This window comes from Lemur catta, chromosome 15 (genome assembly GCF_020740605.2).
Source record: "Lemur catta isolate mLemCat1 chromosome 15, mLemCat1.pri, whole genome shotgun sequence".
Taxonomy (NCBI): domain Eukaryota; kingdom Metazoa; phylum Chordata; class Mammalia; order Primates; family Lemuridae; genus Lemur; species Lemur catta.
In genome coordinates, this window is record NC_059142.1 from 45,847,691 (window position 1) to 45,867,020 (window position 19,330).

Here is a 19,330-nt window from a genome sequence, read left to right on the forward strand (position 1 = left end):
GGAAATTGCATTTCAATATTATGCCCCAAAACTGATGAAGATCACTAAAGAAAGGCCGTGTGGGATTTGCTACTGCATTTATTGTTTTAAACACTCCCAGTGCTGCGGAGGACATCATTTCTCATGTTGCTCAGTGTCTTCTGTGTAATAAAATCACACCCGAGAAATTTCCTTTGGAATTCAGAGCTAGGAAAAGGCTTCGTTTCCCAGAGGAACACATATGCTTCCTCTTTTTCAGTGTTGAGAACCGATAACTGATTATGAGTCTTCCTTTTTTTTGGCTGCTAGGAAATGCAAAGCCAAGTTTGAGGATCAATGACGGCAATTTTGTCGACTCTGGGAAAGAGATGAGTCTCAGTCTGTGTGGTGTTGCTGTAATAGAATAGCCGAGACCGGGTCATTTATATAGAAAAGAGGTTTATTTAGCTCACGGTTCTGCGGGCTGGGAAGTTCAAAGGATGGCTCTGGCTTCTGGTGAGGGCTTTCCTGTTGCATCATACACGGCAGAAGTGGACACGTGTGAAGGGATAAAACCCGAGGGACATCCTGGCTTTATAACAACCCACTCTTGAGGGAACTAATCCATTCACTGTCTACTGTGAACAGCAGCAAAGCATTCATGGGGAATCCGCCCAAGACCCAGACACCTCCCACTAGGCCCCCCCACAACACTGCCACACTGGGCATCAACATTTTCTTTTTGAGACAGGGTGTGGCTCTGTCACCCAGGCTAGAGTGTGCAGTGGTGTCATCATAGGCTCACAGCAACCTCAAACTCATGGGCTCAAGCAATCCTCCTGCCTCATCTTTCCCAGTAGCTGGGACTACAGGTGCACTCCACCATACCTGGGAATTTAAAACATTTTTTTTTGTAGAGACAGGGTCTGGCTATGTTGCTCAGGCTGGTCTTGAACTCCTGGCCTCAAGCGATCCTCCTGCCTTAATCTCCCAAAGTGGTAGGATTGTAGTGAACCACCATGTGCCCGGCCTGGGGGTCAAATTTCAATATGAGTTTTGGTAGGGACAGACAGACCTATCCAAACCAGAGCAAGCTGCTTTTATTGTCCCTGGTATTGACCTTCTACTTTTATTATTCATTTGAAGTCTTTTACTTGCAAGCCACTTTAAATCCTGTAGAAAGAGGCAAAAGCCCAAAATGCTCTCGCCTATGCGCTCTGGTATTCATCGCATCCCTAGTGTATAGTATGTGCTCACATAAATATTTGTTGAATGAATGAATGAAGGCCCTTGACAACAAACAAACTAAGAACAGCAGGACGTTGAAAAGAAACACATGTTACTAGTTGATCTGAGAGCAGGGAAATGTCATCATAGAAAACAGGGTTTCAAGAAGCAAAACCAGGACATAGGTACCAAGAGTCTGACAATATTCAGTCATTATATTTCCAGGAATCCAACTGAGGGTATGATCCAAAATACACTCAAAAATTTAAGAACAAAGGTGTTCATCACTGAGTTGTTCAAAATAATTTAAAAATTGGAAAAACCTATAATTCCAACAACAGGGGAACTAGTAAGAACATGTCACTTTATTCCCCAAACTTTTGATGCTTTCTATACTTTTGTGGTAGTTAAGGAATTTAAGCAAATGCCACATAAACAAATGAAATACAAGTGCAAAGAATAGAGTTGTTTCAATGAACACAAAATGGAATGTTTAAAGCAGAGAATAAAGATGAGTTTTAAAAAATGGCTTAAAGAGATAGTTGTGGGCAAGACTGGTTAGACTTTGCATTCAGGTTGCTTTGTGAATGTCTTGCTTCTCTTCACATAAACCCAAATTGGAAATTATAAAGTCAAGAATTATGAGTATAGCTTATGCAGGACAGAGGTTCACTGCTCAGAGAGCAGTACTCGTCCGTTCTGAACGGTCATACATTTACGACTTTTAAGTTACCATAAAGTGTTTAAAGGACGTGTGTAGCAGCATCTGTGATTCCTGCTTTAGATGACCAGCTTCCAGGTTCAGCGGAGCCTGAACAAAAGTCTAACTATCGTGGGATTTTCTTTTCCTTATATGTACTAGCTATAATAATCAGGTGCTATTTTTGTAAATTTTCTAAAAAAAGCAAAAGCATTCCTACAGAGTTCTGCCCTCCGCAAGCCCAACCTTTCCTCCCTGGGCTGCCTGGTGCCAAAGAAATCAGTTATTTCCTTCTGACAAATTCCCTGCCCACTGGCTGATGCTTGCCCGGGTGTGTTTTTGGCTCCTGGGGCAGGGGGTGGGGGGCGCGTGGGTCTCCGTGCCAGGCTGACCTGTGCTGCGAGGGGGAGCCCCGGTGAGCCAGCTGCTCCCGCCGGCCTCCCCCTTCCCCCTGGGCCCCTCCAGGCAAGAGTCAGCCAGGTGAGGGCGGCTGCAGAAGTACCTGCTGGGTTCTGAGAACTGTGGTGCTATATTTCTCTCTCCTCCCACGCCCAGACAGCTCAAAAGGAAAAAAAAAAAAGAGTCGGGAGAAGGAGGAGGGTGAAGGTGGGAGAGAGGCTTCCGGAGGCTGTTACCGAAGGGCGTCCAGTCTCACAGGCATCAGTCAGCCAAGGGAAGGCCCCTTCTCCCGTGGTGATGAGATCGGCTTTGAAGGAAGCCATAATGGGGATGGGGGCCCAAGGCCCCCACGGAGATCTGGTCCCGCATTCCTCCCCCGACTGCCACCTCTGGCCCCCTAGCGGGGCAAGGCCAGAAAGATCAGAGAGCCACGAGCCCAGAGTTATATATCCAGAAGTGGGTTCATTACCTTGGGTCTTGGTTTCCCCACCTGCAGATGGGAACAGTGACCTCCGTCCCATGGAGGTGCCACAAGGATTAAATGAGGTGAGTGTTCAGATGACACGTTAGGCACTGGATGCCTGTCAGCCCTCCCCCTCCCACTTGCTTTTTGGTTTCGGCTCATCTGTGGCCTCTTCCCAGCCTCTGCTTGGCCACATGGCAGCCTCCTGCGTCCTCCCCTGGGAAGGCGCCTGGCACACTCACACCTCTGCTCTGCCAGTCGGCTCTGCGTCTGGTGATGCCCACCTGAGTATTGTTATTTAAGCTCCTTGGACTTCCCTTGCCTCTTCTGTGTAATGGGCACAGTAAATAGGACTTGTGCTATGAGGGGTGTCACTGTGTAACTAGAAGAGTGCCTGGCACACTTCTGGTCATCACTCAGCGTGTGCATGTGTGTGTGCGTGTGTGCGTGTATGCGTGTGTGTACTTGCATTTATAATCTGCTTCATACTTTCGGTTTTCGTTGTTTTCACCTGTCTGTTGAGTCCTCGAGCCCACCGCTAGCTCTTTCACTTCTGCAGAACCATATTCTACCTTCTCCTCTCAAGCCTAGAATAGGCCTCTTTGCAATGTATTTATTGAATTAGCTTTGTTAAAAAAAGAATCTTGGGGAGACATCCAGTTCTGCTTTCTTAGAGCCAAAAGCACTTCTCGCCCACTCCCTGCAGGCGATGCCCTGCTCCCCGGGACCCGCACGCTCAGGATGGGGACACACTGTGCAAATAGATGGCCCTGGCCTTTGCCCATGTGCATTTTAGCTGAACCATAATTGCACCCCCAGAGCTCACAATAGGGAAAAGCTCAGGGCGTTAACTACCGCTCAAGCATAACTGCAGGCAGCCGTCGCCTCTAGATGCTGGGCTGAAGGACAGAGATTGAGACGCTGTTTCTTAGGCACAAGCTCATAAGTTTTTGAGAGATGAGCTTTAATTAGTTCTTGTGTGTACATCTGGTCTCCTTAGTTTGTGAATGCTTCGAGGGCAAAGACCGTGGCCCAGTAAGGTAACACCCTGCTAGGCTCAGAGAAGTCAGGATCCACGCATTCATTCATTCATTCATTCAACTTTTGAGCCCCTACTATGTGCCAAGCTGCTGGGGTCTAGCAGTGAACAGGACGGGCAAGCTGGCCCCTCCCATAGAACTTATATGCTGAGGGGACAGGCAGGCAGGCACACACACCAAGAAGTTGGCTTTTCTCCTCCAAGCTCTCTCTCCCGACCACTGAGCCAGTGTGCCAGGAGCGGGCGAGTGAGGATGGTAGGCGAGGAAGTGTGGGTGACGGGAAGCTGTCAGAGGGCTGTAAACAGGGAAGGCAGCTGCTCAGACAGGGTCCCTCGGGCTGCTGTGCAGAGAGGGCCACGAGGGACTGAGGGTGACCTGGAAGAGACCAGGTAGGAAGAGGGGGAGATGGAGCAACATGAAGGACTTGGAATGTGTTTTTGAAAAGAGTTTTCTACAGCAGCACCGCTGACATTTTGGCTGGGATGGTGCGTTGTTGGGGTTACGGGTCACCCCGTGCATTGCAGGGGTGGTAGTAGTACCCCTGGCCTCTACCCACTAGAACTTCCCTCTGGTGTGACAACCCAAAATGTCTTCGGACATTGCCGAATGCCCCCTGGGTGGCAAAACAGCCCCCAGTTGAGAACCCTGATGTAGCGCAGACCTGACGTGGCCTGCTCGTGGCCTGGCTGTGGGTGGGCAGGGGTGGGCGTGGGATGGGAGCCCAGTGCTGGGCAGAAGGACTGGTTTTGGAGCATCTACTCTGGGTGGCACACAACATCCCTGGAAGGACAACTGTCCCCTTGGCCTCTGTGGGTGGGACCAGGAGGACCAGCCATATTGGATTCCAGCTGTGCCTCTGAGACCCTCCCCCCCAAACTCCCACACAGGGGTGAACTCAGGTGGACCCACTGAGGCCCTCAGGCCACCAGCTGCTTCTGAGGACGCTGCCTCTGTGTAGGGTGACCCACTCCGCTCCACTCTGCATTGCAGTAAAAATGAAATGAAATGAAACAGCACACTGGTGGGAGCTGAGGGCGGGCTAACACGCCACGATAAGCCACCTTCGCGTTGCCATTCTACCAGGCGACGCAAGGAACAGCCACAGCCATGCACAAACGTAAAGTCAGCCCAGCTTGGGCGACTGCAGGACTGGGGGGCCAGGGGTGGGCAGGGGGGAGGCAGCGGTGGGGTGAGCCGTGAGCAGGGGGAGAGCACATCCCCCAGGAGGGAGGCGAGGAAGGGCAAAGACAAGCTTGGCCAAGGCTGGCCCTTGGCTTTTAGAAATCGTGGGGTTTTTGCTGTTGTTGTTTTAATTCTTTTTGAGGCTAATTCCCTTCATGGCATTGAGTTTTTAAGCACTGGGTATTTTTGAATGTTCCACATTTGAAAATTTCCCACAACTTTCAACCATGAATAAATGCAGAATGAGGATTCTGACATGAGAAGTGGGGACAGCCCTGAAGCTGAATCCACCATGTGGCCAACAGGATGTGTGAAAAGTATCTATTTTGGGAGAAAAATTCTCAAGATTTGGGTAGGAGTCTGTCTGGAATCTTTCATTCCAGTGGAAGAGGACCATCCATCCTTGGACAATGTCCTCATAAGTTGCCGTGTGTCCCTGCAATTTGGGGGTGCAAGGATGCAAGCTCCATGCGGGCAGGGGGCACACCAGTCTTCCTCTCCACTGTGTCCCCAGCACCTGGCACCACTCCTGGCCCCAAGCGAGCAGGTGCCCACAGGAACGGTTGATGCATAAATGAACAAATGAATGACCTCCCACTGCATTATCCCAGTCACTGTTTGGGCTTTGATTCAAAGCATGCAGTATTTTGAGAGAAAAATCAATGGGACTTTAAATGAAGAGGCCTGTCTGAAAAACAGGTGGAGAGACGACCGTGTTCCGCAGAGTGTGTCCAGAGTCAAATGCTATCCCACGAACACTTGAGGAAAAATAATTGCCCTGCCGCAAAGGGATGCAAATGAGGCTAAGCACACAAAGGGAGGATCGTTATCTTTATTCATACACGCTGGCTTCCAAACTACAATGAATGTATCTAACAAAGCATATCATGCAAACGAAGATTAGAGGTCATACAAATTGAGAAAAGCAATGCAGTAATTTATACATCCATCTCATCTGCGACATAACCCAATGTCGTTTGACAGGTGAATGGCCTCTACATTTCGTCAGTAGGTGCTTACACAGAAGGAAAAACCTCAGTCTCCATCTCTTCCTCCATACAAGTTTGGGGTCTTAAATGATGGCTTTCAATTAATGATTTAAACACGGTATGTCCTTCACACAAAAAAATCACGTAGCGACAGTGATGATGTCAAATGTTTCTGTCTATAAAAGATACTCTGAGATATCCTAATAGAAGGGATGTGAGGTTAATTTTTAGAAAACCTTGGACTCAAAGTAGTAACTGCCTTCATGAATGATTTGAATATTCCACTAAACCGACCTTTCAAGAAAAGGATCACATTCTTCCGGGGAGAATATCAACAAAAATCCACAATCACAGGAATAGATACTCCTAAAGTTAAGCAGAGACAAAGACACAGCTGTATAATCAGAAAATGCAAAGCCACCTTTTGTCTTATTTTAGAAAAAAGGGTTCTTAGAAAGTGGACCTGACACCTATTTTCTGAAAAGTAGGGTTCTGTCTACACACATAAGTGACTACTATGAAAGAGGCCAACAGCCACGCCTGCCGCTGCCTCTGATCTCCGGGGATATTGAAGCATTTCTGAATTGCCCAGTGGGCGGAATCCTCAGAGGGCACCTCTGACTCTTCACATCTCAAGTATGAGAGACCTGGGGACGGAGCCGAGGAAGCGTCCCCCTCGTCCTGCCCAAGGGTGGTCACGGAGCCTCACAGAGGGAAGAAAGGGGTCGTAGAGACCCCTGGGAATGCTACCCTATGGCTGCATCTGCCTGGGGGACAATAGAGCCATCTTTCCTATGGTTTGAAAGTTTCTAGACCTTAAGTGGTTGTCCCCAGTGTCTACTAAAAACACACCGAGCATCAGTCTGCCAACAAGTTGCACCTGAACTTGTGGTCATTCCGATGTGGACCCTATGGCCCACTGGCACGGGGAACCCCTGCGGTGGGAATGCAGGTTGGGGTGCCCCAGCGGACCCAGGCTGGGTCCTCTCACAGGCTCCATGTGGTTGGAACTTTATGAAATTGTCCATAGCTTCATTTTAAAAACTCATTTTTTAAAGCATTGTATTATTAAAGTTCTCTATAAAAAAGTACAAATAGCCCAGTATGTTCAGCTGTTCTATTGGAATTAACAAATTAATAACGTCCTTAAGGTTAAAAAAAAGTCTTTGGAATTTGTGGGCTGGCAGGGTCACTGTAAGGCTGTTTGATGGCCGAGTACGACCCGAACAGTTGTTAACTGACCCCTGATCACATGAATGAGAGGCCCAGGGTTCATAACCATTCACAATTTTAACCCTCCCAAGGACCCTGACATCACCGAATTGACAACATTGTGGTTGACACCATTCCTAGATGACTGCCTTCACCCATGGAAACCTCGGGGACCCTTCCCAAACGTTCTGGACCTTCTCAGAGCAGAGATACACAGCAAGCCCGAGATTCGCTGTGTCAGCCAGATGGGAGGCGGCAGGAATGACTGTCCAGTATATTTCATAAATGCAGCCCAGGAGAGGATTTTTGAAAACATTTCCCAACACTCCTCGTCCAATTGGTGCGTAGCCACTAATAACCCCATGTCCCTTTCCTTCCCGATGACTGTAGTGCCTGCTGTTCTCCCTGTAGCTCTCAAGGTCACTCGGGCCCCTGGCTCACTGCGCCCTTCCTGACGGCTGTCTGGTGTGCTCGGCAGGGACCAGGCACTCCTGCCCTTGCCGGGTTATAAAGAAACAGGAAATAGTGTGATACGAACACACAAGAAATAGGTGACTTCGTGAGACCAAAGTGAGAAAATGACTGTCAGATGGTGTTGCCTTTCTGAGGCTTTTAGAAATGTAAGACTCTCACTTCCCCCTCATCAGTAATGAGAAAACAAATCCCAGCAAAAACAACTCAAATTTCTCCTGCTCGGTGGAACCAGGTGGGAACAGTGTTAGTTGTTCTTGTGACTTCTCCATCCATCGTCAGCTGCCATCGTTCTCAGCAGGAAGCCACAGAGGAACACGGGCAGGAACTCGTTGGCTCTGCCCAGAGAACTGTGAGCTATTTCGAGGGAGTGAGGGGAGGGGAAGGGGCTTCTAGCAGCTGGTGTGGATGCTGTTGGCATTTGGGGGGTGTTTTCTCAGGAGGAACAGACTGTGTCCCTGGCAAAACACACTCTCGAGAACCAGCAGACGGTAACTCCCATCTGCACTGACACCCTGCGACGGGAAGCCACTGCGGATGACAGCAGCTCCCTCTCCCGCGGGCACCCTCTGCCCCGCTCCTGCCTAGCCGTTCTGACCGCAGCCGCCCCCAGCCTCTCCCTTCCCCGCTCATCAGCGGGGGGCTCTCAAGGGGCTGCACGCCCACTGCAGCAAGTCACCTTGCCCTCCTAAGGGCTTCAGCTCGGAGAGACGCTCGACACCTCTTGCTGGGTTGTGTTAATCTTGGTCTTCCACAATCTTTCAACCCAGCATCTCAGGCCAAGTTTGCAAAGAGCTCTCAACCTCCTGATTTTCTATCAAAATCCCTGCTAAGAAGGCCTCGCACGTCTGCTAAGAACAGGCAGGCAGCGGTTCTGCATGAACCGTGCCAGGCCAGGGGAAGAAAGAGAAGTCCAAGCGCAGGGAGCGATCATTTGGCTCCAGGGGTTTCCTACCCACCTTTTGGATCAGTTCCCGCACACTACCCTGGGTGCTGCGCCTGGCGGCACACTCTAGCGACTTCCTCTCAAACCCAGCACCTGGTGGCTTTAGACGAGATGCCAAGAGACGGGCTGCCAGCCCGCTGGCCCACAGCCTTGGAGAGAAGTTCTGCCGCAGAGCGGCCGCCACCTTCCAAGGCAGAACAACGCAAAGCAATCCCAACGGGCTTCACAGTCACAGTCCCCTGGGGCCTGTGGAGACTGGGACTGTGCTAGACTCTGCCTGGCGGCCTGGACCTCCACCAGCCCGGCGGCACAGGCAGTGCTCAGGGGCAGGACTTGCCCCTTCAAGGAGTCGTCCCTTTGCCTCCCACGCGGCTGCCGCAGTTCCAACAGCAGCGCTTTCCCTGCTGTCGCATCTCACACAATGCCCATGAGAGCTGCTAAGTCGACTCTGTGGGTGACAGTTGTTCGTGGTTAGCCACATTAGTCTTCCAGCGATAACTGTCTTGGCTGCTCAGATCTTTACAGCACTGGCCTCTACCTAAGCTCAATACTCAGCAACGCCTAACGCAGGCCACATCCCGGGAACACGTCGCCGCGCCCCTGTTTTTACTGCTTTCCCCTCCCCAGGTTTGTTCTCCAGTCTGCTGTCCCTCAGGCAGAACGCCGGGCCCCATGGTTAGGGCACTGTCTTTGGAAACTTTGCCACACATTCTGAAGGAACACAAGCCATCCGGGACGGGACAGTGAATGTTTCCGAGAGAAATGGGAATTTGAACTGCGGGTTGGCTGTTTGAGCGAAAGCCTGAGCCTGAGCCTTGCTTAAAACCAGCAGGCGGCCTGGGGCACTGGAACGAATGGTCCCTAAGCCCACACACCCCCTCGTGGGGCTTCTGCCTCTCCTGGCTGGGCGGGGATCAGTCCTGCCGCTGCTCCCGTCTGGGGAACAGGGACTGGCCCTTTTGTCTTTTAGGCTCTTTTACAAACCAGTCTCTTTCCCACTGGACCAAATGAGGTGCAGCCGGTCAGGACATGCCCTCAGAACGTGCACTGACCGATAGGACTGCAGGCCCAGAGCTGGGCCCCTTCTGAGTCTGGATGTCTAAGGTCCCTAAAAGATGGCAGAAAAAATTGCTTTCTTCTGCTCAGGCCCATTCCCTGCTCCCTCTCTTCCTCCACTCACGGGTGTCCAGGACAGCCCAGGCCTCTCGCCTCAAAGACCCTTCAGTGGCTGTGTGTCATGTGAACTTCAGGCCAACAGCCAGAGGGAGATGCTTTTGGGAGGAACCAGAGCAGCTCTCTGCAAGGCCCAATAGCTGCCTGCATTCTGACTTTCTGGTGTAGAAGCCTGGCTCCCCTGAGGGCCTTGCACTGAGGGGTGTCTCGCCAAAGCAGTGCTCCTGGCAAGGCCAATTCCAGCAATGGCTGGAGGGAGACCTTCAGCCTCTGAAAAGGCTGTGCTGGCACCTGCAGGGTGTGGCTGTGCTCAGGGGTGGACACGTGGTGGTGGGTCTCATAGCAAACGGCGGGGCATTCGGGGCGGACAGACAGCAAGCTTCTGGTGCATCCAGGTACACATAGCAAGGAGGGAGTCTTCCCACCCCTCCCGCCCCCAGAGTCACCAACAGTCACGTGGCTGAAAGGAAGAGCAAAACAAACACGAACACACAAAGTTCAGCCCGGGTGCTGTGACAACGCCACACGTGCACAAACGTACTAGGCACCCTGGAGTCAGACACCTCCCGTTGTTCCCAAGAGGAAGAGTGGCAGAGGAACCCAAATGGAAGATGGCATTGAGAAGCTAAAAGAGAGAGTCTCATTTCAAAAATAACCCTACAAACAAAATTTTTGTTTGCAGGTAGAATCAAATATATATATATATATATATATATACACATAGACACATATATAGTAAAAGCCTAATTGATCATGTAAAGTAGCCATTCATTTTGAAATTAGATCCACATTAAAAAATTAATATATCTGATACAGTGCCCAAAAGCAGGGAGGGGGCGGGGGGGGGCGGAGAAAGCACAGCAGTAAAGAATTAAGCTAAAACTTAATCATAAAAGCAGATTAGAAAGAAGAACCTTCACAAATATAGCACAATTGTCTTATAAAATTATTGTAATACTCTCTTTATACTTGATACGATTATATCAATAATATAGATTCACTTATTATTAAGGTTTATTATAAACATGCAAAATTCATTGCATGATGCATTTGCAAAACATATTAAAATCCTTCTAGTGATAAAACATCTTTGAGCCGCTGTGCATCCAGGTTTCCTGACTCGACCGCTCCAGGGGTGTCATTTGACAAGAACTGGGAATGGGAACCAAAACCTCATTGTTTTTCATCCCTAAGTGGACATGAAGGGCTGGAGGAGGGAAGAAAACCAACCAGTAGGGACTGGTGCTAGGGTCAACACGCCGATTAAGTCACTGTACATCGTACTTCCGTAAACGACACCGCAGCCTATTAAATAAATAAGTACAAAAGGGGGTGGAGCGCACACTTGAGTTTCTCAGGGGTGGGTGACGACACTGGGAGCAAAATATTGGGTGGGGGGTTGGCTAACGACACTTGTGAATAGTGGCATGATTACTGATGGCACCCTGGATCGAAGAATAATCTCCTAGAGATTAAAAGGAACGTACACACACAATGGTTTGCCCTTGATCTGAAATGATTTCACATGCTCTTTAGCAAAGTCCTTAAATGATTTGGCCTCTTAAAAAGAATGCAAGTACCAAGACAGTTATCAACCAAGTAGGTACCAGAGGACAGATTCACCCAACACTCATCTGAAGTTTTCTTTCTTTCTTTTTTCAACTGGTAACCACTGGACCATGGTTGGGTTACGATGTGTCAATGTTTGGGGACAGTGATTAGGTCCATCCTGGCCTCTTAGGTTCTAGAGACTGTTTCCGTGGAGGCAGAGGACAGAGGCAGAGGGTATTTCAAAGCCTCCCTGAGCCCCGATCCCTCCCTGCTCTCTCTCTGGGTGCCCCATACTTTCCTTGCAAAGATGTCTTGGGTGGAGATGTTTCCAGCCCATTGGGCTGGGGCAGGTTCATTTTAACATCTCTGGTTGGGGAATCCTGATGGTGAAAATCCACAGACAGAGGGCATGGAAAATATATCAAATCGTACCCAAAAGGGGGCAAGAGTCTATTTGCTTTCTAGGAAGGGTTGCAATCTACAGCCAGATGTGACTTCTACATAATTAAACTGGACACTGTACATTATGTCATCTTCCACTAAAATAATGTTCTTGGTTGTGACAGAGAGACCCTGAACAGTTGATCACATTTGGACTAATAACCCTATAATTTTCAGGCCTCCAAGTGCAACAAGACACAAGGCCATGGCCTTAAAATTTTAGGCTTAAGGATCATTTCCCACTGCTGGGGGGCGGGGGACTGGGGTGGGGGGCGTTTTCTCTGGCCAGTGAGTTTCATACTGCGCTCTGGATGATGGGGTGCACAAACTGGGGGTTGACATACGAGAACCCTTCAAAGTCAGACTGGTCTATGTTAGCGATGACCAGCTGATCCGGCGGTGTTAAGACGGGCTGTCCTCGAGTGAAGAACTTGTCGAAGTTCTCTGCTCCTTTGCCACACTGCGGAGGAAAAAGACAAGGAGGGAAGGGTCAGTGAATATCACAAAGCACAGGGGCGGCTCTCCAGGAGCCCCCTGGGGAGCAGCGCGGCGGGGCGGGAATCGGGGCTGGTTAGGCGGGAAGATCTCAGAGGACTGGCAGCCCTACTGGATTCAGAAGCCAGGCACAGCAAACAAAAACCGGTGAGTCACTCATTGTAGCCCCAGAATGGCGGCGCTAAGGTAGGGAGACAGCCTCTTTCACTTCACTTCGCGGAGCAAGCGGAGCCGAGAGCACAAACGCCGCACACTGGGTCGCCAGTCCCGGAACCACCGTGACAAAGCGGGATGGTGGCCGGGACTGCGGGCAGTTACCCCAACATGGAGAGGGTGAGATCATTGCCCATGTCTGGTTCTTTGCAACAGTATTTGCGATCAAGTAAAAGCCGGGTTAGCTTTGCCTTCCTGGTGAGTGCTAAAAACCCCAGCACCTAAATTAAGCTTCAAGCCACATGTGGCAAGGTCTGGAGATTCGTGTCTGGGCCCAGCTGGAATTCTGCACACCTCGATAGAGCTTGCCAACTGGCAGACAGGGTGACATGGGGCTTATTTACAGGGTGGTCTCAGGGTGGACGGGCTCTGCCCCGGTGCCCTGTGTGGATGGCGGGAAAGGCGGCAGCTTAAGCAGCACTGCTCAGAGCCCGATCCGAATGGGGCAAGGGGCGTCCTTCCCACTTTTCCGCCTGCCCAGGAAGCTTCATGTTGAAGTCCCGGGATCCCAGGGTGACAATGAAACAGGGCGAGCTGGGCGTCTCAGGGGGATATGAAGAATGATTGTCAACATTATCACCCTTTCCCGTGCTGGTGGTGCCACAGGGCAACGTGAGTTAATTCCGCGTTAGCAGAAGTTTTCAACTAACCAGCATCCTTGCATCTTTCACAGAGACTAGCTCTAGGTAAACTGTGAAGTGGGGTCCACCCAATTTCCTCCTCTGTAAAGTAGGGAGAAGGACCACACCTCCCCCCCAGGGCTGTTACGAAGGCAAAGGACCCGGCCCGTGGTGCTGGTGACGGCACAGGCAGCTTAGCCTCACGGGCTGTGCTTCCTCACCCCTATTTTTTGGCCTTTCTGTATCTTCTAGAAGGTTTGCCTGAGAATCTAGTTTCATTATACTTTTCCCACCTTCTCTTCATCAAATAAAACCCGTTCCTAAGTACCCATTGAGGAGGAAAGCATGTCATGAATTCAAAGAAAGGTCTTTGTAACAAACAGCTTTCCTTTCTGGGCTTGTTTTCCTTTTAAAAAGGAACCTCCCACTCTTCACCCAAGGAGACTTCTCCCCGCAGTGACTGGTGGGTATGTGGGTGGGGGACGTGTATGTGGGTGGGGGATGAGAGGCCCTTCAGGTCGCTCTGCGGAGCCATCCAGATGTGAGGCCTCACCCTCACGCAGGCCTTGCCGCCCTCAAAAGGGACAGCAAAGCTCCCACTCTCACACCCCACGTTCCCATATGTCAAAGCAGAGCCCGCCATTCACACCACCCCACGTGCACAGGCCATTCCCAAACCTTGACAGAGGCTCTTCGAAAAATAAGTAAGGGCACGCTGTCTCTTCCCAGGGATTAATCACGAGCGTGTACTTGATTCATCAGTTAAGCAAGCAAACAGAAGCTTCCTTCCACTGGGCTACCAAATTCAGATACCGCTGTGATGGTAACAGCTAAAGAAATCACCTTCCTTTGGATATACCAGCTGTCCTCGACCAGGGATGGCTTTGCCCCCGAGGGAACCCAGTTTTGGTTGTCATGACCCGGGCAGGGCAAGGGCGGGTAGAGGCCACGGATGCTGAGGAACATCCTACAAGGCACAGAGCAGCCCCTCCTCCCTCATACACATATACGACAAAGGATTACTGGCTCCAAATGTCAGCTGTGCTGCCGCTGAGAAACCCTGGGTATATACACCAAGACCATATCAGAGGCTGAGTAGGTCCCAAGGTCAGTGGGAGGGCACATGTGGGGGCCAAACGAGGAAATTAGGCAGGAGCAGCTGTTCACAAGGGCAGAGAATGGAGACGCTGCAGAAACCGAGGTGAAAACATCACGGGAGCATTACAGGTAGGTGGAGCTGGCTTCGGGGAAAATGCCCTTTTGGAACCTGATCAATCCATATCCTTTGCCTGGAAATTCAAGTGAACCTACGGTCAGGGCTCCCGGGGGCTGGACGCATACTCCCTTAGCAAGAGATCACTCATACTTCTCTTGATACTCTGTGCAAAGATGAGAAAGAAGGAACTTCTGGAAAAAAACACAATAAAAAGATACAAGTCCCTGCAGAGCAAAGCCAGCCAAGGTGAAGGCTCTGCCCTGGTGGGTCGTCTCCGGTCCAGCTCGAGATTTATCAGTGCGTTCCAGGAAAGGAGCACACAGGTCTCACCTTCCTTTTAGTACCATCTTTTATGGTATTCACAAATCACCTTGCTCTGGAACTTTCCAAAAGCCATGGCTTTACTGCCAAAGAAAAATAATAAAAAGCAAACTAAAAGTTCCCAAGATCTAAAATGGGGACGCAGAAACATACGCCTGAGGAGTCCAGGGCGGGAGGCTTGAGGACATCAAATGTAAGCCTGGCGTCCAGGGAAGGGTCACTCCCGAGACCTTCCACTTCTTATAAAGTGCTGTGACAAACGGCACAAAAACACCTCGCTGGTTAAGGCCTCACACTACGATTGTGCTGGTGACTTCAGGGCTAAGGCAGAAGGTGCAGAGCCCAGGTCGACCCAGGGGCTGTTCCGCGACTGCACTGAGTGATGGTGACGTATGCTTGTCACTGCTGGAAACTCCTGTGGACTCCCTCCTCTAAATCTCTTTAGAATCTTCCCCGATCTCACACAGAGAAAAATCACACTGCACTTGCTTTTCAAGCTGTTTACGTGCAGAGCTTCGACTATCTTCATGACCACCACCACCTCCTCCTGAAAAGGGTAACGAAAATCAGAGCTCTCTGGACCCTCGTGGAAAAGAAAGATAATAGATTCAAGAAGTTATTGTGCCCCTAACGTAGAAGAGATTCTTCCTATCACCTGCGACCTGGCCTTACTCATAACCATGGACTTGGTGGGCGCCAGCTCAGATCTGAGCGGGGAACGAGAGGCGGCACGGGGACTGGAGGGGGAAGGGGCACCCGGCGCCTGTGGCCGCGTGAATGAGCAGCTGATCGGGTGAGGAGCGGAGCTGGCCTGACTGCAGACGTCCTCCCAACGTTCCGCAGGGAGGAGGCAGGAAGGCTGTCACGACAGCCACTGGCAGGGCAGCCTCTGCAGCAGTCTGTGACAGCAGGCAGGTTTGGGCCGTCGGTGGCCTCAGAGCTCTGGGCCACCTGACAACACACAGGAGCTAAAAGCAACATCTACGCCTTGTGAGCAAAACCCCCGGCTGGGTGCCACCACTTTCACCTCCAAAAGCCACCCACACCTTTTGTCAACTGAGGCTTCTGCCCTCTGGGACGTGACGTACCACACGGCTGGTTCAGGACACAGACAGAGGGGCGGAGGGTGGCAGGGGGCAGCCCAGACCCAACTGGACGGCGTGTGCCCCGGGCGAGTTCCTCTGGCTCTCCCTGAGACCAGATGACGCCTTCTGTTCCCTGGGCAGCGTGGACAGCCACAGGAAAGTGGGGCACAGCAGCGTGAAGGACCAGAGATCAAACGGCCAAGGTTACCGCTTCGGGCAATGCACTACAGCTCTCTGCGAAGGCGAGACGGGGATGTGACCACCCACTTTCCAAGGCTGTCATACGAGGAAGGGAACTGGAATGTGAGAGCCTTCCTGAGTGAGGCAGCATGGCACAGACATGAGCCTAGCAAGTGCCGGCACGTCAGAGGCACGCGATCGACGTTTGAGGGATGAATGAACTATCAATAATCTACCTCCTCCCCTTCTTCTCTCTGGATTCAGGATCGACTCTTTTGTCATTTTTGACTCCCTAATCCATTCGGTCCAATTATCAATGAATAAAACAAACCCAGGAGAAATCAGGCGCGGTAAAGACGTTACAAAGCAGAGGGATGTGCACCGCCGAGAGGAGCTGGGATCGCGATGCATCCCCACCAAGCCCCGCGTGGCACAGGGTCCCCTCACGGCCCCTCCTCCTGGGCCAGGGTGTGGGGAGCCTGGGCTTTGCCGGCGATTCTTACCTGAGAGGCCACCGAGCGTGAGCAATGCACGTGTTGGGCTCCACCCTGCCCGGTACCTCGGGGTCTCATTCACGTAGAATGCGACCCCATGGTCACGGCTACGGGAATTATGAGTGTGGGAATATGAGTAGCTCAAAAACACTGCCGTTAAAAAGCAAAACCAAACAAAACCCAGAGGAGGAGGAAGAATGCAGAGCAAATAAAGAGGAAAGGCAGGTTGCAAGACTGCGGAGAAGGGAAACATACAGGTAGGGGTCTCTCTCACGATTACTGCAGCAGGACGTGCTTGGTGTTACGGCAGCCCTTCCTTGTCCTTCAAATCCCAGCGCCGGCGTCCAGCGAGTGCCTCAGCGAGCACATGGCCACCGTTTGCGCTCAGCTCCCCGCCCCGTGGCTGTGCACTGTCTTCACTGAAGTCAAATAACCGACAGCAGAAACGGGCTGCTGCGTTTTGCTTGGACTTCCTGGGAGGTAAGGTCCACGCTACGGAACCATTCAGGGAGGGGGTCTGGCCACGGATCTGCCCTTTCTGTAAAGACCAGCATGCCCAGGGACAGTCTTCCGTGCATGACCAACACAAGCAGGAACACACGGTTAAGGGTTAAAAAGTGAGGTTAGTTTGCTCATTTAGCCACCCAAGCTTCTGGAAATGTGCTCACCGAAGACCTGGATGCCCACTGAAGCCAGTGCATTTTGGTACAGATGGTCTGGAGAACAAGAACGGACAAAGGACAGCATTTGGAGAACAGTCAGCTCCTGGCCTGGGAACTCAGAAGTTGGGAATTGGCCGCGTAAAGAATGCCATAAACCCACGGGAGCCGATGTGGAAAGAAACCTCTGGAATATATCACATTCTGAAAGATGCAAGGTGCAAAACATGGCTCGACCTCGCTCGTGTATATGTTTACACATGCAGACAACCTTCCGGAAGGTGCAGAAAAGATAATGGATAGTGGGATCAGTAGTTAGGGAGATACCTTTTCATTCTGTACCCTTCTCTACCACTTAACTGTTTTATTTCACCATATAACGATAGCATTTTAACAATAACTTTTAAAGAAGAGACCGGGCTCTCCTTCACCTCCTGCCAATATCATATAGTCTTTGGTTGCTCTGACAAAATTAGTACTCGTCTAACCTATTGCCTTAGCACATTATCCCAGAAAGGGAAAATTCTGTTCTGAAGGAAGGCTGATTCTGTTAATGAACTTGCTAATAGACACAGGCTATGAGCCACACTTTAAATGAGTTGATGCTTGTGGGTGTGAGAGACATGTGCACGAGGGGAAAGGTTCTGGCATATCATGGGCTGTATCCTATGGAATAAAAACTTGCACTCCATGTGGTCTTTCTTTATATTAATGTCCATATTAGAGGATTCTTAAATCCTTTCCCAAGAGAAGTTGCAATGGCCATCATCGCTGGGGACCTTCACTGCCAACGATGGGGATGTGTCAAGTCACACAACGTGAAGCGCACAGGGTCTGTCCTTATGCTGCCACCCCTCACTGAAGCTCCCTGTGGCTTGCGATAGTGCTCATTATTTATATTCATTATTAGTTCAAATGTCTCATTTTTTTCATTTTCTCTTCTACGCAGGAAAGTATTTGGGAGAGTAATTATCAAAGAATAGGTAGGAAAAACTGCTTGCCCCTCGTTAACAAAGTCAAAGATGCTGTCTTAGACAGGTTTAAAGGCTTAAATCAAACCTAAATACATCATGATGTGACTTATTCTAGTCTCCAAAGTCTGGTTAGTGTTCGTATGTTGTCGGCAAACTCCCCAAGTCTTGAGAATCTCAATTTTAATTAGCATCGCTGCCACTGACTCAACGGAAAGGCCCAGAGAACGAGGCTACCTGCCACCCGAGAGAACTGATTAGTGGCAGTGTATCAGTCAGATCAAGCCAGGGCCCCTCCTCCTTTCCCCTGCATGCAGAGCTGCTGCTCGGAACTTTCCAGAGTAATTATTAAAAGAACACAGTACTGTGACGATGTCCTTATTTTCAGAAAATACACACGGAATTATTTAGGTGGAAATAGGTATCACATCTGCAACTTACGAACGATTCAGAAAAAAACATGTCTATGTGCCTGTGTTTGCACCCACATACCAGACAGAGCTGGAAAAACAATGACAAAGCAAACATGGTAAAACGTTAGGGACTCTGGGTGAAGGGAATGCAGAAATTGTTACTTTCCTGACTCTTCTGCAAATCTGAGATTAGAAATTGTTTCAAGATGAAAGTTTTTAAAAATTAAAGGGATCACTGTACCAACCTCGGTAATTAAACCACCATCAAGCTCTCCAAACACTCTGACAGCACTGTGACACATGGGACGTTGTGGTGACTGGGAGGGAGTCCCGACGTGTGTTCTCACCGCAGTGACGCCCACACCTGCCCTCAGTGTGCTTATTCCCTTTGGCTCTTGCTGCAAGGATGCCAATGTCCTGATGAAATCTTTTCTATTTTTTTTTTCTGTTTTTGATAAAATAACCTCAGTAATTTCCTAAGAAAGACCACCTGTGAAAGGCCTATTTCCAAAGCGCTCTGCCTACCTGTCTGCTCTGGAATATACTTCTTGTGTTAACTTTATAGATTCACTTTCTCTCTCTCCAATAACCAGTTAACTACAGTGAATGCTTCTGGCTCCTTGGTGTCAATGGACAGACATTTAAAAAAGAAAAATCAATTAACTTTATACTCCCGGTATTTGTATAAACTGCTACTCATCACGGGCAGATGAGTGGAAATTTGAAAGCTATTCTTGGCCATTTTATTCACATGAATTATAAATCTGAATAAAAGCCTACAAAATTCAAAGTGACGCTGGATCAGAACACTGGGGCTTTTGTGGCTCAGGCAAAGCAGAAAGAACTTGCTTTCCTTTCCCCTTGGTGAGCTTCCCGGTTGCTAGGCCATGCAGGCTGGCCACACCCACCCT

The 19,330-nt window shown here is 50.1% G+C and overlaps 1 protein-coding gene across 3 annotated transcripts in view; it reads right to left on the reverse strand.

Moving 5' to 3' along the window:
- Positions 1-5,787: 5,787 nt before the first annotated feature.
- The window catches only part of PRKCA (protein kinase C alpha), a 371,546-nt gene continuing 358,003 nt past the window's right edge, over positions 5,788-19,330 (reverse strand). For all 3 annotated transcript variants that reach the window (XM_045526942.1, XM_045526943.1, XM_045526944.1), the window contains one exon: positions 5,788-12,212. In XM_045526942.1, coding sequence (XP_045382898.1) covers positions 12,048-12,212 — 165 coding nt within the window. In that variant the 3' untranslated portion in view covers positions 5,788-12,047. The remainder of the gene's footprint in view (positions 12,213-19,330) is intronic.